At 59.4% G+C, this 22,609-nt stretch overlaps 1 protein-coding gene across 3 annotated transcripts in view; it reads left to right on the top strand.

The window, feature by feature from the left end:
• Positions 1–20,251, top strand: part of RUNX3 (RUNX family transcription factor 3) — a 65,053-nt gene extending 44,802 nt beyond the window's left edge. For all 3 annotated transcript variants that reach the window (XM_088843600.1, XM_088843596.1, XM_088843595.1), the window contains 3 exons: positions 310–414; positions 11,927–12,085; positions 17,176–20,251. In XM_088843600.1, the coding sequence (XP_088699726.1) occupies positions 310–414; positions 11,927–12,085; positions 17,176–17,726 (815 nt within the window). In that variant the 3' untranslated portion in view covers positions 17,727–20,251. The remainder of the gene's footprint in view (positions 1–309; positions 415–11,926; positions 12,086–17,175) is intronic.
• The last annotated feature ends 2,358 nt before the right edge of the window (positions 20,252–22,609 follow it).

Genomic DNA, 22,609 nt, shown 5'->3' with positions numbered 1-22,609 from the left:
CAGCAGCAGCATCCTAACTCCCCACCCCAAAATCCTGAGAGTCTCTGAGGAATAGCACAAAGGCTGAAAAACAGGGAAGAAATAAGCCAGGGTGGCCAGAACACAGGGTATGGGGAATGTGATCAAATGGGTACCAGACCTCCAGGGGGCCTTGAATGCCGAGCCCAGCAGCTTGAATTTCACCCAGATCTCTCTCTTCTGCCCCGGGGGTCAAAGGAGAGAGACCCGGCCCTTCTGGAAGATGAGGCCTTCAGGCTATTGTGAATAGCTTCCTGGTGCCAACCTCCTGCCTTTATTCCCCCCCCCCAGGTAAGAGTTTCACGCTGACCATCACCGTGTTCACCAACCCCACGCAAGTGGCCACCTACCATCGCGCCATCAAAGTGACTGTGGACGGACCCCGGGAGCCAAGACGTAAGTGCCAAAGCCACTGAGCCGGCTGGGTTGGGGAGGAGGACCCCGTGGGGTCACCAGGGTCAGGCAGATGTTACTGGATCCCTGGAGCCGTGGGGAATGCAGTCCTCCCACTCCACCCTGCACCCCAGCCTCCCTGCCCTGTGTGCCGGTGCTTAGCCTGGGGCTTAGGAAGCCAGGCTGCAGAGGGGAGGTGATGGAATCAACTTGACCCCCACCCTGCCACCCCGAGGGTTGACTGCCCACTGAGGGGTCGATGGGGGAATGTGGAGAAGAAAGGATGGAAGAGACTGCAGAGAGGGAGGTGTGTGTTTGGGGTGGAGATGGGGCAAGGTGGGCTTGACTGCACCCCAGCTTCCTCTGCCAGTGTGGAAGGGAGGGAGCACACGAGACAGGTGCTGCCCAGGGTGTGGGGTCACATCCCCTTCTTGGAAACCCTTCCTTTGAATCTCAGTGTGTGACTTAAGTCTCACAGAGCCCAGACAGTCTGACCCCAGGACCCACCTCTTGAGATCAGGAATGCAGATCTGATTCCGCAAATGTTCTCTGCAGGGAGCAGGGCATCCATGCATTTTAGCATCAAAGAGGGTTTCTGTTTCTTTGCTTCTGCCTGCTGGATGACTGAGAGTTTCAGATTCAGATTAGGGAAACCGGAGGGGCAGCCGCCACCATGGGCCAGAGACCTGTGCTTCCTGAATGAATGAAGCAAAGAAGCAGCCGGTCATCTCTGCACTGGGCTGCTTCCGGAGCGCAGAGCGGAGCTCTTATGTGAACTGGCCCCGACCTATGGCAGGATCGATGTTTTGAGAGTTGCCGTGTCCTTCTCTTTGTTGCTATGGCCCTATACAGTTTAGAAAACCCTCTCACATTTCTTGTCTCATGGGATTCTGAACCAGAGGGTCACTGGGTTCCCAGGAGGAGGAATCCAGCCCTAGGGATGTTGAGAACCTGGCCAGGGCCTCACACTGTCTTAGGTGTAGGGAGGTGCCCTGGTAGCTTTCAGTTCCAATTCCAGGCCTGAATGGGCCTGAGGAAGGAGGCTGGGAAGGGGCTATGGCTGTGCAAGGGCAACATCAGTGAGGACCACCCAGGCCTGGCCCTGGGCCACTCCCCCTTTCTGGGAATCAGGCCTGGCCCCCCGATCTATCTAGCCCACACCAGCACCTGGCTACCAGGAAAGGGCTCAGAGCTGGTCTTGCAGCCCTGGAAGTGTTTCCCTGCAGGCTTCTCAAGGCCACCTCCTCCAACCCCCGCCCCTCCGCCCACCCAGGCTCCTGATCATCAGGCCCAAGTTATTCACCTCCCAGCTGGCACCTGCCCTGGCCAAATCCCTGCTGATTGCTTCCTTCGGGGATTAGATGTGGACGGGCCCATGGCTGTGGCCTGGGCTTTGTGACCCAAGAGAAGTCTTGTCTCCTTTTCGGTCTTGGATTTGTCATCTGTGAACCGGGTCAGTGACCCCCAACGTCTCCAGACGGTGATGGCTGGGAAGCCCTTGTGATCCACAGGTGCACGGTACGAGAGCAGATTCTGACCTGGCTTGCCTGGCCAGGGGACCTTGGGGCAGTCCTTGACCTCTCTGCACCTCGGCTGCCTCCTCCAGGAAGTGGGATGATACCTCCCAGCCTGCTGGCCAGTGATGGCATGTGGATAGTACCTGGCTGTAGCAGAGGGAGGGTCCTTGTGAGTCTCTGGATCCCTGGTGTCTGTTAATCCTTGTTGTCTGGCTTCCCCATACTCCCACCACCACCACCACCATTGGTTGATGGTTGAACCTTTCTGGTCAGCAGCAAGGTGGCTGCTGAGAAACCCAGGTCATAGTAATAGAGGTATTGAGTCTCTGATGAAGGAGGTGCTATCTTAGTAAGTCTCCAGGGGCCGAATCAGGATGATTGGGAGCCACGGTTGGGCTCAGCATGATGCTGAGCACTGAGGAACCACTGCATAAAGCGGTGAGCTTCCATGCATAGAGGCAGGCGGTCAGGGGACTGGGAGCTTGGTGGGAAGGCTTCCAGGATCCAGCCAATGCCTGGATCCCTCAGATTCCGGAAGGGTCCAATGCCCGGACCCTCTGTGTTCAGCCCTGACCAGCCCAGAGCTGCCCACCGTCCCCGACTGACGCCACTGGATGAGGGAGGAGGCTCAGCTCTCTGCCCTTGAGCCCCCAGTCGAGTCCTTGTCTGCTCATCTCTCCCTAGGTCTCCCACACCTGAGACAGCCCCTTCCTGTGGTAAGCTGGTCAGGACAGGGATGGCATAGTTGGAGGCAGCAAGAGGAAGGGAACGAAGCTGGGCTCTGAACGACCCTGGAGTCAGAAGCAAGTCAGTGTGGGCCAGATCAGTGGTTTTAAAGCAGTTCCTTGAAACAAAATCTTGGTTGTTGTTCAGACATAAGTCATATCCAACTCTTCGCAACCCCATGGACTGCAGCACACGCCAGGCTTCCCTGTCCTTCACTGTCTCCAGGAGTTTGCTCAGACTCATGTCCATTGAGTTGGTGATGCCATCCAACCGTCTTGTCCTCTGCCACCCTCTGATCTTAGCAGAAGCTCATTTATAGAAAAGGGCGGATGTGGGAGGTGGCCCGCCTGGCCCTCAGGGTGGGTCTCCCCAGCACCCCTGTTTCCAACTCTAACCTGGCCTACACTTTGCCACCTTTGGACGCCGCCGCTGCCTCTCTCAGCTTCCATTTCCCCTCCTGTAAGTGGTCAGAGGCCGACTCAGCTGCGTTCGGTCAGCGAGCACTCCCTGGGTGCCAGGCCCTTTGCAGTCTCTCTCTTTTTGTCGGGGTGCCGCACTGTGCGCCACATAGGATCTCAGTTCCCAGACCACGGATCAAACCTGCGCCCCCCTGCAGTGGAAGTGTCTTAACCACTGGACTGCCAGAGAAGTCCCCCAGAGTCTCTTAATTGATCCTCGACTACCCCAGGAGGAGACAGGCCGGCAGACTAAGCTGCTTGCCCCAGGGTGAGCTTCGGTACATCCTTGGGGCTCCAGCCTGGGGCTCAGGGAAGCCAGGGCCACGTGGAAGGGGCTTCCAAGCCCAGTGTGCTCATCTGTAAGGTGGAGATGGCATTAGCTTGTGCTGTGGGGAGCTGTGAGCGTTGCATTAGTCTGTGGCTGACTGGCTCTCAAGACTCTCCTGATGGATGTTCGCCGGGTTTTCTCCTGCTTTGGGACCACACACCCCCGCCGCCCCGCCAACCCCATGTGAGGGCTGAGCCTTTTGTGGGGAGGAATGGGAGTCGAGGTTGGTCCTGGGAGCCGGGGCGCGGGCGCCGTGCGGCTCCCCGAGGCCCAGCTGTGGGTTCTGTGGCCAGGTCGTTCCCCTCTGCTGCCCTACAGAGCGTGCCCAGTCTGCAGCCAGGTGGCCGGCTGGGTTTGAAGGCTGGTTGGTGGCTTCCTGCCCGTGTGGCCTTGGTTTCCGAGGTTCTCAGGGCTGGTGTCCCTGAGAGTCACCAGGGGCTGGTTAAGAAGCCGGTGGAGCAGGATCCTGAAACACGGTGGCAGGCAGGGTCGTGCTCGAGCGGGCCTGGGCTGGACCACAGCTTGGGAACCACTCACCCTGTCTCCCAGGCTCGGTAGTGTACCTGGGAGGTCTTCCTTGGTGGCTCAGGCCATAAAGAATCCGCCTGCAATGCAGGAGACCCGGGTTCGATCCCTGGATCAGGAAGGTCCACTGGAGAAGGAAACAGCTACCCACTCTAGTAATCTTGCCTGGGAAATCCCAAGGACAGAGGAGCCTGGCGGGCTACAGTCCATGGGGTCGCAAAGCGTGGGACACGACTGAGCAAGTAACACACACTTGGGAGGGTGGGGCACAGGTTCCTCATTGAGGCACGGGCCCATCTTGCCTGTGGGGGATGGGGGGGGTCAGGTCTTTTCTTCCCCCAAATATCCATGGGATAATTTCAACTAATACTACTTTCCTGGGGCCCGACCGTGTATCAGGCATTGTTCTGGAAACTGAGGAGGCTGCACTGAAGCCAACAGAGCAGGTTTTGGCCCTCCCGGGTCTCACACACTCGGGTGGGGAGAGATGCTAAGTCAAGCTGCTATCACTGCGGCCGTGAAGCCCGGATCTAAAGTGTGACAAGGACCCCTCCACCTTCCTCTTTGCTTACCTTACTCTGGCCGCCCTGCCCTGCTGACCCGTCATTGAAGTAGGCAGCTTCACGGTCTGGCCTCTTGGCCTTTGCCCTGCTGTTCCCTCTACCTGGGCATGCCTGTCCTGACACCCCTAGACGCACAGACATCCCCGTTCCCCTAACCTTCCTGGCTTTCGTTTTACTTGTCACCTTCTAAGATGCTCTATAGCCCACTCATTGATTTCACCTATTTTTCATTTTCCCTGGTTACTGTCTGTGCCCCCGCCACCGCAGGGGTGGGGGGTGGTCCTTCACTTTGCCAGACATTGGTGTAGACCCTGGAACACAGACGTGAGCACGTCGTGGGTGTTCAGTAGATACTTGTTGAATGGATAAACGAGGTAAAACAAATGATTTAGCTAGTTAGATTTCTGGTAGTGAGAAGTCCAGTGGAGAAAACCGAAGCTGGGGGAGGGGCGGAGTGAGCAGGGCTGGGTCCCACAGGGAAGTGTCACCTTCTGAAGAGGTGATGTTGGAGCAGAGGCCCGAAGGAGGTGAGCGGATAGCCACGGGGGCGGCTGGGAGCTGGAGACAGCATAGGCAAGCCAAGTGACCCTGAGCCGGCCGCCAACCTCAGGTCGCCACGGTTCCATCCTCCACTCCAGGTGTGGGCACTGGAGGGGTGCCCAGGATGCCCACCTCCAGGGAGTGCACCCAGCAGGCAGGAAGGGGTTAACCTCAGACCTCCTGTGCTCCACCCCCCCCCATCAGGGTCCCAGCTCCCAGTTCCCACCCATCCACCCCCAGGGAGTGCGCCCAGCAGGTCGGAAGGGGTTAACCTCAGACCTCCGGGGCTCCCCCCTAATCAGGCCCAGGCCGCTGGAAGCCCCAGTTGTGGCCCCTCGCCCACCCGCCCGCTTCTGTGCCCAGCCGCCGACCGGCTTTCATCTGCTCACAGGGGGCCAATTCACAGCGGACCACCCCAGGCCGAGCACCCGCCTGCGATGCCGCGCGGCTGTTAAGAGCCGGGTGTAAATCTCCTGACAGGCCACAGAGCGGGCCTCAGGCCCGGGTGCCCCACCCGTGCAGCCGGGCAGACAGTGGCCGCTGTGTCTGAGCTGTGGCCGCACCAGGCCCGGGCCGGGTGGCCGACGAGGTGGCCGAGAGGCTTCAGATGGCAGAAGGGCCCTGTGGCTGGGGCCCACACTGTCGCCCGCAGACCGCGCCTCTCCCACGGCCCCACCCAGCGCTGCTGCTCCTGGCTCCCAGCTCCGGTTGGCCTGCTGCCCTCCTCGCCCCCTCCATGGCAGGACACGGAGCTGGCCTCCTGCCAGTCCAGCCTCGCTGCCAAGGAGCCCAGCTGTCCTCTCTCTCGGAGGTCTCGGGAAGCCAACACCTTAGCAGCTGAGCTCCATGCACCCTGCTCACCCTTCCGGGTTTGCCCTTCGCCATGTGCCTCCACTTTCCCATGTGGAAAATGGGTGTGATGGTAGCAGCCTCCCAGAGGATCATCATCGCCCTTGGAGATGATACGTGTGGCCTGCCTAGCACAGTGCGCGGCCCATTGAAAATGTCTGTTCATGTGGTTGCCACGCTTGTCCCAGGGGGCTTGTGTTAGGCCAGGGTGAAGGCAGGGGGATGGCCCTGATGGCCCCTGGGTTTCCCCCTGGAAGCACCAGGTCCCTGGCAGTCCCTGAGGACCCGTGTCATCCCAGGGACGAGCGATGCCTGGGAGTAGAGAGAAGGGAGGCCCCTCCACCCCTGCTGGAACCCAGCCTGGTTCTCAGACTTCTGCTGCTGTGAACCCCGGGTGAGTCACCTGTCCGGGATCCAGTGTTCATCCCCCAACTCTGATCCTTCTCACACACCTGTGAGGCTGCATGCATACACCTCCCCCCAACACTTCCCCCCACCCCTGACTAGATCATTGAAGAGGAGCTGTGAATCTTGAGGGCCAAGACCAGGCCGGGTGTTTCATTCTCCCCAGCCTGTCTGCACCCTCAGGAGTTAAGAGTGTGAGCTCTGTTTCACAGATGACACACCAGAGGCCCAGAAGAGAGAGTGACCTGCCCCAGTCACCAGTGGATGAGAGCTACCTGGGACAGGCCCCGGGTCACTGGGCCCTGGAGGCTCACACACGAGGTCAGAGCCCTGATCGAGGTGACTTCGGAGGGGCCCTCAGTGAGTTGAGCCCAGCTGCTTGCAGGGGGTCAGGCCGCCAGGTCCAGATGGCAAGGAGGGTCGCCCTCCCCCAGTGTCCCATCCTCCCTCTGTTCGGAAACACTTGGGGCCCCTCCTCTGGCTCAGCCTCATCCCAGGGCTTAGACAGTATGATAACCACTCGACAGGTGTGGAAACCGAGGCCCAGAGGGAGGAGAGGGACTTGGGGGTTAGAGCAGGGTGTGAGTTTAGAAGGTTGGACCGGGCTTCAGAGCAGGGCGGGGCTCCTGCTGGGGTCCACTGAGACCATCTCATCTTCCCTTTCCCGGGCCCATCCTCCTGCACCTGCAGAGAGCAGCACTGGGCCCTGGGCCTAGGCTGGGCCCTAACAGCCAACCGTTTGGATCCCCCCTGACTGTGCAAACCCAGGCTCCTTCCCTACAGAGTGGGCTCCAGGAAGGCAAGATGGCCAGGTGCCTCTGTGTGACCTTGAGCATGTCACTGGCCTTCTCTGAGCCTCAGTTTCTTCACCTGTGTACTAGGGACAGTGGTGGACACCTCCCCCCTCCCTAGCCCCTGCCACGGGGATGACGCGGGTGAAACAAGGCAGAGTGTGGCAGCTGCTGAGACCCTGCAGCGGAGAAAGCGCTCAGTGAGCATCCGCTGCCGTTTTCCTTTCCCTTCCTGCTAGCTGCTGCTCGTAGCCTTGCGGAGGAGCTGTGGGGCTCCATGCTAGGAGAAGGGGGCTTCCTAGAGGAGCCTGGGGGCTCTTGGACTGAGCCCCAAAGGACAGGAAGACTCCTGACAGGGGCTGTACCTGAGCTGCTGCCCTGAAGTGTGTGAGGCAGAGACTAGAGAAACCCCGCAAACAGCAGCGGAAGGAGCAGACGGAGGGGCCCCGAGCCAGCGACCCCTGCCTCCCTTCCTTCTGGGGCCGCTTCCTGGCCAGTGGCTAGTTTTTGGAGTCTAAAGTCAGGGACTTTCGAAGCTGGAGGGGCCTCGGGGAGCACTGTGTACAGAGGGGAAACTGAGTCCCAGTGTGAAGGCGCTGGACCCCTGGTGACCCGGTGAACTGGGCCAGGGCTCCCCGCCCCCAGCTCTCACTGTGGGCGGCGGAATGAAAGAGGTCTATTCTGAAGGCCCATCTTCTTTCCTCGGGCGCAGGGAGTTCCGTTCTGCTCCCAGTGTGAAGGCTGGGGCCCGTGGCTCTGAGACTCTCTGGCGCCCTGGCCCCATGGAGCCGCCTGGGGACCCCTTCGCCCCTCCCAGGCTTTGACTTGGGGGTTCCACAGCAACACGGAAGCGGTTCCCCCACGTGCTGTGAAAACTCCTCTCCAGGAAGTCTGCCCTCCGCCAAAGTAGGGTAGCATGTGGTTGGAGCATGTGCTCCAGGGCCACATTACCTGCTTTATATCCCAGACCAGTCACTCAGCGTAGGGTTCATCTTGAAGCCTCAGTGGCCCCATCTGTACAATGGAGACGAAAGGGAAGTGTCCAGAGAAGGAGCACTGGACTTGGGGTCAGGGGTCTGGGTGCTGGCGCTGGCTCTGCTAGCCTGGCTTTGTGTCCCAGACAGGACTCGCCGTCCTGGCCTCAGTGTCCCTGTCTCCAAGTGGAGAGGACAATCCTGACTCCTTCGGTGTGAGCTGGGGTAGAAGTGACCACACAGTGGACAGTGACCTGGGAGGGTGGAGAGCATCCGAGACCTTGTTTGGTCGGCGCCGCGACCCACAAGGGCTCCGTGTGGCCCTCCCACTGTGGCTTGGGTGGGGGAAAGGGGTGTGACTTGAGCGCGGCTGCGGGCTGTCCTTGAACCCAGGCGGGCTGTGAACCCCACCCTCCTTCCGTCGGCCCGCAGGCATCTCTGTAAACACTCTGTGCTCAGTGTGACTCAGAAACAGGACTCTATCCGCCGGCGACAATAACAGCAAGGCCTGAGGTTTTGCACTAGCTTTTGTGCAGCCCCATTGGCTCACTTCAAGCTTGTGGTTGACTAAGACACCCGGATCCTTTGCACCCGAGCTGCTGTCAGGTCAGTCTGCGGTCTCCACATCTATCCAGCCGGCTTCCTGCCTGTAGAGATTGTTCTGAATGCATTCATGATCCAGCTAATCCACATCACCCTGCCGTCTCCAGTGGCCGCAGCAGCCAGGGCAAGAGCGCTGGCCTGCCAGGACCAAGGCTGAGCCCTGTGGCACTCCCTTAGAGACCCTGTCCCCAGGGCTGTCCATTAGTCGGTCCCCGATGGCTCATGTTAGACAGCCAACCAGAAAATGAAACCTCAGACTTGGAGGCTGCAAACTGGCAACCCCTGAGCAGGACACTTTCTGCCAAGTGGGTTATTTTGTCGTCGTCATTGTTGTTTTCAGTCTGCCAGGCTTCCCTGGTGGCTCAGCTGGTTACGAATCCACCTGCAATGCAGGAGACCCCGGTTTGAGTCCTGGGGCGGTAAGATCTCCTAGAGAAGGGAACAGCTCTACCCACTGCAGTATTCGGGCCTGGAGAATGCCATGGACTGTATATAGTCCGCGGGGTTGCACAGAGCCAGACATGACGGAGTGACTCTCACGTTTCAGTATTTGGGTTAATCGCCGACATATATAATATGGGAGATTTCACAGAAAAGCAGGTTTATGGCTTCTGGGAAACTGGAAACTGGCAACACTGGGCCCACCGCCATCGGGGCGCCAGTCAGCTGGGCTGGATGGCAACTGCCGCTTCTACAAGGCCCCCCTCTCCAGTCTGCCTCAGTCCCTACCCATCCCATCTGCCTCATTATGAGACTTGCCTGGTCCTCTTAGGCATCTGAGTTTGCAGCCTCAGCTCCAGCCAAACTCACCCCAGCCCACGTTTTTCCTGTTTCCAGGGGTCCTGGGAGGCAATAGTGGCACCTGGCTGGTGTCACGTGGGCTCATTTTGGCTGTCATGTGTGCCATGGGCCTGGACCTGGGCCCTCCTTGGAGGAGAAATTGGGTTCCCTGGTTCTTGGTGGCTTGCTGAGCCCACTATGGCCCCCAGGACAACCGGTTCCATTCCTCAGGGCTCTCAGATGCCTATGTGAGCTGGTGTCAGGGGTGTGGAGCCAGCCTGGGGGTCTGTGGGTACCAGAATCCATTGCATCCTCATTTTGAAAATCAGGAATCAGGCCCATTATGCAGCCTCCAGCTCTGTCCCCTCGTTCCCAGCAGCAGTGAAGAGCCCCGTCGCACTTTCCCAGGCCCCCGGTGGGGGCCATGTTCGGAGACGGTTGTCTTCTTTCTCTGTCAAGCTAGAAAATTCCTCATGTCACTGCACACCCAGGACTCAGGCAAGCCTTCTCTTCTCCCCCAGCCCATTCCCCACACTTCTTTTCCAAGAATCCCAGGTCTGGAAAATCCTCCCCACTTCCTCGCTGTGTGACCTCAGGCAAGCCTCTTTACCTCTCTGAGCCGCAGCTGTGTTGTCTTATAGAAAGAGGACCAGGCCAGCCTACCTGCCTCAGCAGGAACGAGGGACACGCATGGGCTCAGTGAGGCCACTCAGGCCCCACTCATGGCTCCTCACCATGCCCCAGGGTGGGCTCCCGAGGTTTTGCGGAAACTGTGGTTTCTCTGAGGTGGGAGTACTGTCTCCATTTATCAGATAAGGAAATTGAGGGGCCCCCACCCAGGTGGGGAGAAGGCAATGGCAAGCCACTCCAGTACTCTTGCCTAGAAAACCCCATGGATGGAGGAGCCTGGTGGGCTGCAGTCCGTGGGGTCGCTAAGGGTCAGACATGACTGAGCGACTTCACTTTCACTTTTCACTTTCACACATTGGAGAAGGAAATGGCAACCCACTCCAGTGTTCTTGCCTGGAGAATCCCAGGGAAGGGGGAGCCTGGTGGGCTTCCGTCTATGGGGTCACACAGAGTCAGACATGACTGAAGTGACTTAGCAGCAGTAGCAGCACCCAGGTGGGCTATGGAAGAGCAAGTTACAGAATGATACAACCAGGCTGAGACCATTCAAGAAAGTTCCATGAAAAACTTGCTCTGTATTTTCCATGCACATGAAACCCTAAAAAAGGCCTGGAAAGAAAGACCTCCAAATTGATCACTTGGGGATTTCTGGGCAGGATTCAGGGTGGGTCAGAGGAGCCGTTAGCCTTACCTATAATGCTTTTCTTTTTGTAGATGTTCACGTGTTGCTTGTGAAATTTTTTGTAAAATGAGTAACTGAAAAAGTTGTGCATGTGTGTGTGTGAGGGGGTGGTCCCTGTAAGCCTGATGTCATTCAAGAAGGGTTGAGGGTGGCCTTAACTGGCTGCTTAAAGGCAGCGGCACGGCCATCTTGACCCTGCCAGCTCCTCCAGGGTCTTGGAGATGAGGCTGGCGTCCTTCTTGTGTGGTAATGGCAGAAGAATCCTGGAAAATGCTGGTGGTTTCTCCAAGCTCAATGCCCCAAGCAGGTGCACTGATCCCCCTGTCCCCAGCTTCTGGACAAAGATGGAAGTCTGGCCCCTCACACAGTGCCCACAGCACTTGCTGGCATCCTGGTGAATTTCCCCTCCTGTCTGAGGCCCAGAGGGGAAAAGGCATGTGCTGGGGGTTCCCAGGTAGCTCTGGACTGGAGGAGCCAGCATTCCCATTCTGGGCCTTGTCCCATCCCTCTTGCCGATGGAAATGCTGGGGGCGGGGGCAGGGAATGCAGGGGACAGAGAGTGGTACCATCCCTGGGTTCTCTCCCTGCCTCCCACAGAGCCTGCCTGAGCCCCTGTGCATGCCTGTTGCCTCAGATTTCCCTTCTGCCAAAAAGTAACATAGGGTCTTCCCTGGTGGTCCAGTGGCTAAGACTCCACACTCGCAATGCAGGGGCCAGAGTTTGATCCCTAGTCAGGGAACTAGGTCCCATATGCCCCAGCTAAGACCCGACACAGCCAAATAAATAAGTAAAAGTAAATACTTTTTTTGAAAGTGTAACACAGAGGTATAGGTCTCGGGCTTTGAGTTGAACTCCCAAGTTCAGATCCTGACTCCACAACTCTCTGGCTGTGTGGCCTGGAAGCTCTCCGAGCCTCAGCTGTGGCATCAGAAGGTCAGGGTAAGATCATGGCAGCCGCAGGGCGGCCTGTACTGACTGCTCTCTGTTCAGAAAAGAGATTGCTGACGGCCTGTGGGTTCTCCCTGCAGAGGCCTAAGGTTAGATCGCACGGAGAACTTCCCAACGGAGCGAGGCGTTTCTGCCTACCCCACCCCCACCCCGAGACTCTCGAGGATGAGCTGCTCACGGGCTCCATGTTCTGCAGGGCATCGGCAGAAGCTGGAGGACCAGACCAAGGCGTTCCCCGACCGCTTCGGGGACCTGGAACGTCTGCGCATGCGGGTGACGCCCAGTACACCCAGCCCCCGGAGCTCGCTCAGCACCACCAGCCACTTCGGCAGCCAGGCCCAGACCCCCATCCAAGGTATGTCACCCAGCAGGGACTGTGGCGGAGGAGGTGGGTGGGGGCCTGGGCGTGGTCCCTCTGCTTCAGGCCGGAAGCTCATCGGAAGGTCCTTGACTGCATCGCCCTCGTCTTAGGATGGAGCACAGGTGCCCACTTGCTCTGGCACTCCTCCCGCTCTGAGGGCCTGCTCGGCCCGGTCCTGGGCTCAGCCCTTCCTTCTTCACTCAGCAAATAGATACTGCCACCCTCCCTGTGCCGTCACAGTGCCCGGCCTCAAGGATCAATGTGAATAGGCAGACACAGTCCCTTCCCTGCCCCTCCAGGATCTCCCTGTCCCCTGCGGGAAATAGCCATTGGTCCCCCAGCGTGCCTGTTGGAGTTGGACAGGACCTGCCCCAAGAGCCTGAGACAGACACCTGTCTCCCGACAACATGGTGGGCCCCCAAACCTCACCTTTCTCATCTGAAAGCAAGGTGGTTGGTGGATGCCTCTGCCCGGTCCTGGGGTGATGTTCAGATGATCTCACTGTGCTCAGACAAACTTTGTCAAGTGAGGTTGTAGCCCTGGAGGGACACCGAACTTTCACCTAAGAAAGGTCCCCACCGACCCAGAGACTTCCCAGACAGGGAGGAGGAGGAGGGCGGGCTCTGGGCGGAGGCACGGGATGGAGTCTCTCCTCCGTGACCGGATGGATGCGGCAGGCACGTGGGATCCCTGGTCTCAGGCGGACCGTCCAGGTGTATGGGGCCTGGCGCGCAGCAGGGGCTCCGTGGATGGTTGGATGATGAATATTGCTCTCCAGTTTCTCTTGACCAGTAGGATGGGGTGCAGGGGGCTGAGTGCACGGCTGACCCTCAAGCGAGGCGGGGACGAAGCACGCTCATCCCCAGCGCTGGACCGGGGTGGGTGGGCCGGCTGCCGTCAGGCGCCGCGGGTGTGCATCCTTTCTGGGCCCTCTGGGACCTGGTTGAATCCCGTTTGGCAGATGCGTGAACTGAGGCTTCAGAGGTGAAGGGCCACCCTTGGGTCACACAGACCATCACTGGCCAGATTCAAAAGTCCACAGCACTGCCCTTGGGAGCCCTCCTGTACTTCTGAGGGCCTGGTGGGTCCCTACTGGGTCTCTCTGTTAAGGGAGGCCCTGCCCTCAGCCCTGGCCATGTGTGCCAGGCATGATGCCACATTGAAGCACTTGATGAAGCCCCCTGGCATGAAGAGAAATTTCCTCCCTTCTGGCCTGGGGAGCTGGGCCTTGGCCCTGCTGAGCCCCAAAGGTGGGGAGGGGTCCCCCCACCCCTGTCCTGCAGCTCTGGGCCAGAGGCTGTCCACTTTTGAGACACTCAGCAACTCTTGAGCCTGGGTGGAGGGGTTGGAGCTCAGGAGGCAGGGGGAGGTCTTCTGGGCTCGTACCCACCCCTACCCAGAAGCTGTCTGTGTTTCTGTCACCCTCCGGCCGTCCTTTGTGCAGGTAAAGTGGTCTAAGATATCAGGCCTTCTGCCATTGGTGGAGCTGGGGCCCAGCCAGGGGCCCCTGGACCCCAGCAGGTGGGCACAGACTGGTGTCCCAGCCAGTGGCTCCCAAGGAAGGAGAACCACACTTTCCAGCTATATGGACATGGCTTGGGAAGCAGTACCTGACGGAGTCTGAGACAGACCTGCTCACCCCTGTCTGGTCCCAGAGGGCCAGGTCTGTCCCAGCAGCAGGCAGAGGCCCTGCCTCCCCAGAGCCTGGGATGAGAGGAGGTCGGGCCTGTGTGGGACACCGGCTGACCTCACCCCACCCCTTTGGAGTGAGAGGAAGGGCTCCCGACACCCAAGACCAGGGAAGGAACCTGACCTTTGTAGTCGGATAGACCTGGCTAGGAGTTCTGGCTCTGCCAGGCGCTGGCTGTGTGATCTCAGGCAAGTTACTTCCCCTCTCTGAGCCTCGGTTTTCTCATCTCTAAAGTGGGAAGAAGGAGGTATCTGTCTTTCTTCCCCACAGAGAGGGTGTTGGCAGAGCCAGGCTTGGAGAGTCTCTCTTTCTGACCCTCCCCTCCTGGTGGGACAGATCTCTGCCTTCAGACTCCATCCTGAGGGTCCTCTTCAGGGCACCCTCACCACCACTCCTCTTGGTTCCTATTAACAGCTTTGACCCCCCAACTTTGGTCATTGGCAAGCAGTGTTGAGGCCCCAACCCTCCCATACCCCAGCCCCCAGCCCCCTGGCTGCGGCCGCCCACAATGGGGGCTTCTCACAGCTCAAAGGCCTCATTCAGCCACCATGCAGCAGCTGGGGCAATTTGAAGAAGAAAATAAACATTTCCTTCCAGTGTTGGGATTGGCTGCTCGACAGCGGCCTGGCCAGCTCGGGTTTCCTGGGGCTACTGGGCTGGAGGGGGTGAGGGTTGGGTGGGGGGCAGGAGCTGAGGGGTGCTGAGGGCAGATGCCCCCCCCACCACCCTGCCCTGGGAGGGAGACGGGAGGGGATGGTGGCAGATCCAGGCAGGCCTGCCCGCAGCCCTCAGGACCCTCCGAGGGCCACACACACCCAGGCCCACCCGGCACAGCCCCTGTGTTTCCCAGACTGTGATCCTGTCACAGCATCCTGGGGTCCCTGTTTGGGCTCCCTTTGTTTTGAAAAAAGTCTTCCTTATCATAGGGGCAGCACTCACTTCCCTGTGCTCAGAGCAAGCTGTTAGCCTCATGCTCGGCTCTTCTGGGGGTGCCAGGCAATGCCCACAAGACTTTTCCCCCAGGGTTTGGAGGTGAGGACAGGAGCCAGGCTCCCCTGACCCCCTAGGCTTCGGGGCAGCACTGACCAGTCAAGGGATCTGTTAGGGAGGGTACCAGGTGTGCCAGAAGACCCCAGTCTCCCGGACCCTCACCCCACACACTCTTCCCAACCTGGAGCCTGGGTGCAACGTCGCATTCTGGTCCACGTCCAGGACCAGAGCCTGCTGCTGAGAAACAACCCCCAGCTGAGCCGGGGAGACCCCAAAGCCCAGAGAGGTTTCAGGTGTTATCTGAGGCCACACAGCGCCTCAGGCAGATCTGGGAAAGCAAAACCTCAGAGCACCTGCAGCTCTTATCCCAGCTGCGCCTCAGGCCCTGCAAGCAGTGCCCACCTGCAGCTGGCCAGGGGAAGGGCTGGACACCTCCTGAGTCCTCTCTGGCCCCTAGTTTTTGGTGGACAAAGGGCTTGGGGACAGACTGACTTCTCAGTGGAACAGCTGCTGGGAGCTCACCTGCCCCCCGCCCCCGGAGTCACCCCTGTGGCCAGGGTACAAGGAGGGACCAGGGTCAGGGGCTCATCTTTGTCAGGCCCCAAATGGGCCGGTTTTCCTGGGTTCCAAGAATGGGAGGTGTCACAGCCACAGCGGCTGCACAGGCCCTCATCAAGCTCCTGCGCTGTGCCCAGTGTCAGCACTTTGCATGTATTAAATCCCTAGGGTCTGTTATCATCTCCATTTTTCGTGTGGGACAACCCGATGCATAGAGAGGTTAAGTGACTTGCCCAGGGACACACAGCTAGTCAGTGTCAGAACTAAGCTCTGTATCTGAGCTTGGAGACGGTACAGTTGACTTCCAGTGTGCTGCCTCAGAGATGGGACAGCTACCCCTCGGGCACGTGTAAGTGCTCAGGACCAAGAACCCCAGGATTCTGTGCCAGGTCCAAGCTGCTTTGTGACCCTTCGGCAACTGCCTCACCCTCTCTGAGTCTCAGGTTTCCTACTAAGGGATTTGGACTCGTTCCTGAAGCCTCTTGGGAAGTTGAGGGTTTGGGAGTCTGTGATTACAAAAGGTGAGGCAGAGGCTCGGATACCCTCGTCTTGGAGCCAGACCCTTGGGGGAGTCAGGGCAGGGCCTAGGCTGGACACTGGGTCTCTCTGCAATGAGGGCAGAGTCCAGGCCACCAGACCCCTCTACGTGCCATCTCACTTTGTTGTGGAGGCAGGTGAGGGTGGCATCTCACCCTCATCTGGCCATCAGGCAGCTCCAGCCTGCGGGCAGCCCTGGAGATGACAGGCCCAGGGTGAGGGCAGGTGGCAGGGAAGGACAGAGCCGCTGTGGACGCAGCTCCCTCAGATGTAGGCCAGACGGCTCCTGTAGCCTCTCTGAGTCCCGCTGAGCAGAGAGGTGAGGTGGACGCACGCACACGGTTGCGTCCCAGTGGGAGCAGAAAGCAGAGAGCCCCTGACAAGTTCCAGTCCCTTCCGTGCAGCATAGGAGAAGCCGTCTTTCTCTCTCCACCTCTTCCGTTTATCTGCAAAAAACAGGGCTAACTCCTTATCGCGCAGGACCACCAGAGACCCTCTTCACACCCAAGGTCTTCCCAGCTCTTGCTTAACCCAGAGGGAGAGAGGGAGGCAGGAGCTGCTGGGCCAGGCTGCTGGGTGGCCGGTGCTAGCTCAGTCCTTGGGGTCCCCGACACCAACAGTCCAGCTGGGGGCCCAGCTTCACCCCCTCGCTGGGCCTCTGCGTGGCCAGGCTGTGACGAGGACTCCGGGAGGAGAGAGACAACCCCTCCCTGTCCTCTCCCTGTCCCGGTGGGTGACCTCGCCCGCCCCGGCCACCTGCGGCCCAGACTCCTGCTCTCACCTGTCCCCAGGTGGGGGCTGGATGTGGAGTCTGCAGGCTCCAGCCCCTGAGCAGCCCAGAAGGGTCAGAGCAGAGCCAGATCTAGAACCCAGGGGGTCCTCCACACAGACCTATGAACCAGAGCCTGAGATCCTTTTTTTCTTTCTTTCTTTAAAAATTAGCTTATTTTTAAATTTTTGCCTGCACTGGGTCTTCGTTGCTACCTGTGGAATTTCTCCAGTTGTGGCAAGTGAGGGCTGCTCTTCCTTGTGGGGCGCAGGCTTCTTACGGCAGTGGCTTCTCTGTTGGCAGAGCATGGGCTTGGTAGCCGTGGCTCGACGGCTCAGTAGCCTTGCTCATGCAAGATCTTCCCAGACCAGGGGTCGAACCCGCGTCCCCTGCCCTGGCACGCGGATTCTTAACCCCTGGACCAACCAGGGGTTGGTCGCCCAAGGTCATTCTTGAAGAAGAGTCCCCGGGCGGGACGAGGGCGGGGGGCGTCGGCCTGCGACTGACCAGTTCTCCTTGCTGTCCCCCCACTTCCACCAGGCACCTCGGAACTGAACCCTTTCTCCGACCCCCGCCAGTTCGACCGCTCCTTCCTGCCACCCCTCACGGAGAGCCGCTTCCCCGACCCCCGGATGCATTACCCGGGGGCCATGTCAGCCGCCTTCCCGTACAGCGCCACGCCCTCGGGCACCAGCATCAGCAGCCTCAGCGTGGCCAGCATGCCCGCCACCGGCCGCTTCCACCACACCTACCTCCCGCCGCCCTACCCGGGAGCCCCGCAGAACCAGAGCGGGCCCTTCCAGGCCAACCCGTCTCCCTACCACCTCTACTACGGCGCGTCCTCGGGCTCCTACCAGTTCTCCATGGTGGCCGGGGGCGGCGGCGGCGGCAGCAGCGCGGGCGACCGCTCCCCAACCCGCATGCTGGCCTCCTGCACCAGCAGCGCCGCCTCGGTCGCCACCGGCAACCTCATGAACCCCAGCCTGGGCGGCCAGAGTGATGGCGTGGAGGCCGACGGCAGCCACAGCAACTCGCCCACCGCGCTGAGCACGCCCGGCCGCATGGACGAGGCCGTGTGGCGGCCCTACTGACCGCCTGCGGCGGAGTGGACGGCTCTCGCCGGCGGCGCGCGGCGGTGGGGATCCCCCAAGAACCATCCAGACAAGCGCGGCGGGCCCAGCTCGAAGGCTCAGGGCACCAACTGGACTTAACACTCCGGGGCAGTCGTGGGCCCCAGATGGGTCCACCATCCTGGGGTGCGGCCCCGGAGCTGATGGCCGGCTCTAAGAGCATCTCATCCCGGAACCACGTCTTTGTATAGAGGGGTGGGGACCTTCCCCAGGACCCTGCCCCCAGCCCAGATCCTGGTCATCTCATCCCACGTCCCTGTGGGAGAAGTCCCCTCCTGCCACCCGCCCCCTGCCCAGGGTGACCTGGTTGTCCCCAGCTACGCCCACTGCTGTCAGGGGCCCAGGCCCCCTGGACAGAGACCATCTCTTTCCCAAAGAGGTGGTATTTGCCCACATGGTTTGCGCTCTTATCCACGGAACCTAGAAAGACCTCCTCTCACCATCTTCCTCAGAGACCCCTCACCCTGTGGGCGCAGCCCTTCCCTCCACGTTTATAAGTTGAGTCCAACCGGAAGGTTCCCGCAGCCCTGAAAGGGGGGCTTCCTCGTGGTACGGACGAGGAAGGACCCCCTCCGGAGGCCCCGGGGAGCCACCGGCAGAGATGAAAAGAGAACACCCCAGGCCCGCCCCACCCCTGCCCGGAGCCCTGCTCCCCGTGGGGCCCCAGAGCAGGCTGGCCTGTCACCAGGGCAGGCGCCTGCAGACGGGTCCTCCGTGCACTGTACCGATGCAAGTCATTCGCTCTCTCTTCTCGGTTGGGACTGGGAAGGGGCCCTCTTCCCCTCGGCTGGTCTCCGTGTTGGCATTTTTGGAGAGAGCAGCAGGACCATACAGGCCCAGCAGAAAACCTTGGGGTGAGGGGTCATCATGGGGTCAGATGTCAGCCTCCCTGTCCTACCTAGGTCCAGCCAAGCTGCACACACCCCTGACCCCCAGCCTCCTGAGAAGGCCCGGTCAGACCTCCCAACCTGTCACATACAACCCTCCATCTTGAAACAGTCTGCTCCCAAAGCAGTCTTGAACAACAGCAAAAAAAAAAAAAAAAAACAGTTGTCAAAGCTGATTTTAGAAAAAGTTTCTCAAACATTTTCAGACACCCAGTCCCTTACAGGAGAAGGCCCCATGATACTGAATGATACTCCCCCCACCCCCTCGAGGATGTGGAGTTGTTAGCCGTCCTCCCCCAAAACTTCCTCAAGATGTCCCATTCTTTGAGCAGCATCCCACCAGCTGCCACCAAAGGGTAACCCTTCTGTGGAACAAAGGAGGCGCTGGTGAAAGGCTGGAATCCAGTCTGGGGCGCTCAGGCGTTTACTCAAAAGTGTGTGAGCTGGGGCACGGCAGCTGAGTGATGGCAGATCACAGGAGCTGTGAAGGGCTTGACAACCTCAGCCCCCGCTCTGTTCATGGGAAGTGCTACAGTTTGCAGATGGGAAGACAGTCCTGGCCCCCAGGTTCAGGCACGTCCGAGTGTTCTGGTTCTAGAAAGGCATAAGAAACCCACGCCTGAGGTTTCTGTTTTTTAATTCTAGAAGGGCAGAAGTGGAAAAGGACAAGAAAACTCTTAGAAGCATTGGGCAGCATGTGGATTTAGTCACTGTTTTCGGCCCCATCTGTGGAGGTGGGAATCTCCTCCACAAAGTGCCCCTTGGTGGTTGTCTCTGTAACAGCCCTTGGCCAGCCCGTCACCCCAGCCTGCAGCAACCGCCAGAGAAGCACACGGGACACACGCTCGGGCAGGTTAGGAAGTCCTTCTGGTGGTGCTACTCAACCCCTCGCTGCAGTTTGTCTTCTGGAAAAAAAGCACGTCTCCTCCCTTCAAAACAGCTGCTGGGGGATTCACCGACTCCCTCAGGCGGGGTGCAGGTTCTGGGGGTGGCAGGCTCCCCACTCCTCCTCAGGAAGCAGCTACGAATTCACTGCCCTGGTGTCTTTGTTCCCTGTGGCTGTAGACGGGCCCCAGGGGGAGGCACCCTTGGGTCCCCAGGGCCCAGCACTTTGTAGCCCCTCCCCAGATGACTACCCGCTTCCTGATATCCAAGCCCTGGTGGGGGCGGGGTCCGGAAAATAAATTGACCCCTCGTCCCCTGCCCAGTCCCCAACTAAAAGTGATGGCAGCCGTGCTGAGTCTGCTTTTCAGTGCCCATGGTGGGTGCAGACAGCTTGGGCTGGTAAAAATGGGTCCTTCCAAGGCTGCTTTAAAGTCATACGAGGCAAACACACTGACTCGGAAAGCACAATGGATCAAGGGGTTTGGGCACCATGTTACTGTAAGCCTATTGGTGATGGGTACAGATTGGTTGTGACATATTGTCATGCTGAGGTGTCCATACCTGCTATACGCATACCTTCCGTAAAACCGTCCCAGGGCTGGGAAGAGGGTGGGGGAGGGATGGAACTTGCTTTGCACTATAATTTGCTTGGTGTGTTTGTTTTTAATGCACAACTTGCTTGTACAGTAAACCGTCTTCTATACTATTTAACTGTAACGTGGAATTGTGACTGATTTGTTACAATAATAGCACTCTGAGATGTGTCAGAGGATCCCAGTGCCAGACCTCCAGGGTTGTTGTGTTGGGTTGGGGGTGGAGGGGTGGGAGAGGATGGACCCCTCCGACCATGGCCAAGGAGGAAGAAGGCAGGGCCAGGACTACCTCGCTGTCTCGGAGACCGCCCCCCCCCCGTCCCCTGCAGCGCCCTGGCCTCCCTGCATCCAGCTCCATCAGGAATGGCCACCCTGGACAAGGACAGCTGGCGAGGCCTCTTCCTGGTGTGGCTGGAACACCAGGGAAACTGATGTCTGCAGGTGCCAACATCCCTCCTCCCCTCACAGGCAACCCTTGACTTTTAACGAGTCCACAGGACAAACAGAGCACCTCCTCCAGCTCGTCCCCCAGGCCCTGAGTTAGGAAGGGGCCGAGACGGGTAGATTGTGAAGATGCCTTGGTGAGAGCCCCTCGCTGGGAACTGTCTGCTGCAACACTCAACAAGCTGGCAGCAATCAGAAGTGCAAGGCAGGCAACGCCAGCAGCTCCCGCAGCGTGCAGATGAGGGGACCGAGGTGCAAAGAGGGAGTGTCATCGGGCTCCGCCTCTCCGCAGAGTTGTTTGTGGTCAATGGTGGGGCCCGTGGGTGTGACGGTGTGGGGACCCGGCTGGGCTGCCTCCCTCCCCACCCCACCAGCGAGGAGGCCTGGCCCACCGTGCCTGTCCAGCTGGGACTTGTGGAGGGGAAATTTCATAAAACAGACCTTATTTTTGAGTGAAAAGACTTCAAAAGCTAATCCCAAGACTTTGCCTTGTTCACTTAGGTTGGTCTGCCCGAAACCCAACACCCAGCAGGAAGTTCCCCTTTCCCCAGCCAAACCCTGATCCCCGCCCCTCTGCCCTGCAGCACCCCTTCTGCCCCAGGGCCAGCCGAGTCTTCTCCGAGCAGGATTCCAGTCAGAGCGGCAGGCTGGCTCTGTGGGCGTGCTCTGAGTGACCTCTGCCTGGATGAACAGGACTGGTCCTGAAACAAACACTTTTTGTGGGCGCATTTTGGAGGGCTTCCCAGGTGGCGCTAGTGGTAAAAAAGCCTGCCTGCCAATGCGGGAGATGTAAGAGACCTGGGTTCGATTCCTGGGTTGGGAAGATCCCCTGGAGAAGGAAATGGCAACCCACTCCAGTACTCTTGCCTGGAGAATCCCCACGGACAGAGGAGCCCAGCCAGGCTACAGGGTCACAAAGAGCTGGATGCGACTCGGAAGTGACTTTGCAGGCTTGGAGAGGATGATGGAGATTCTGAGTGAGCCCCAGTTCAAGCTCCTTCCCGCCGGCCACACTTGGGTGCCACAGCTGAGAGAAAAGGAGGTGTGTCCTGCACAGCCCCTGACTCAGAGCTCCAGCGCCTTCACCCCAGAAGGCACAGACCGGCACACCCAGCTTCCCAGAGGGAAACGGAGGTCCAGAGAAGTCGAGGACTTGCCTGCGCTCACACAATTCTGGGGCTGTCGAGGCAAGCGCTGCAGTAACCACATCAGCCTGCAGGTGGCAGCAGACGGGGCGCGTGGACCTTCCCCTTCAGAGAAGGTGGAAAACGGACATGGCGTCAGTTATGGCCAGAATTCGGGTTAGGTATTAAGAAGAACTTCCTAACCTCAGGAGGGTCATCCCAGAAGGGCCTGGGAAATGTCTCGATATGGAAGAAGGGCTTTCTTTCCTTCCTGAGCTCTGTGGCCATGGGATGTCCCCGTCCCTCTCTGAGCCTCCCTTTTTATTCAGACATTACACAGGCACCTACTATGTGCCAGGTATGTAGCAGAACACAGGTCCCATGGTCCCTCGAGTCCCCACTTTGGGACAGAGGTTTACTTGGCTTGCCGGGAAGGTTGACGTCCCTGGCCCGGCAACTGCAGCCTACTTGCAGAGCCCTGGCCCAGGCCCCCCACCTTCTGCACCTCCCGGCCAGGGTAAGGCCTTTCTGTTCCAGAGTCTGTGAGCCCTGGAACCCTAGAATTCCATTTTGAGGCTCGAGGACTTAGTCCAGTTTGGACAGCGCCTACAAGCTCACCAGCCCCTGCCCAGCTGCACAGGCTTGTGTCCGGCCCGACCAGAGGCTGAGAGAGGTGGTCCAGGCCTTGGGACGCCCAGGGGTGGCCTGCTGGGCACCGGGCTGTGCTTGGCACCCCTGCTGAGGGATGAAGTGGCCCGAGACAGACTTCTAGCCTTCTGGGCTTCTGGCTTTGGAAAAGACTTGGACTTTCATTGTGAGAGATGGACGCCTTGGCAGGGGTCTCCAGGCCCGGGTTTGGGGGGAACTGTGAGGGTCAGAAGAGACTTGCAGTGAGGGGCTGCCTGGTGTGG

This window comes from Moschus berezovskii, chromosome 2 (genome assembly GCF_049115385.1).
Source record: "Moschus berezovskii isolate FMDL1 chromosome 2, NW_MosBer_1.0, whole genome shotgun sequence".
Lineage (NCBI taxonomy): Eukaryota > Metazoa > Chordata > Mammalia > Artiodactyla > Moschidae > Moschus > Moschus berezovskii.
The sequence above is the reverse complement of the archived record's forward strand: the minus strand, read 5'-3'. Positions and strand labels throughout refer to the sequence as shown.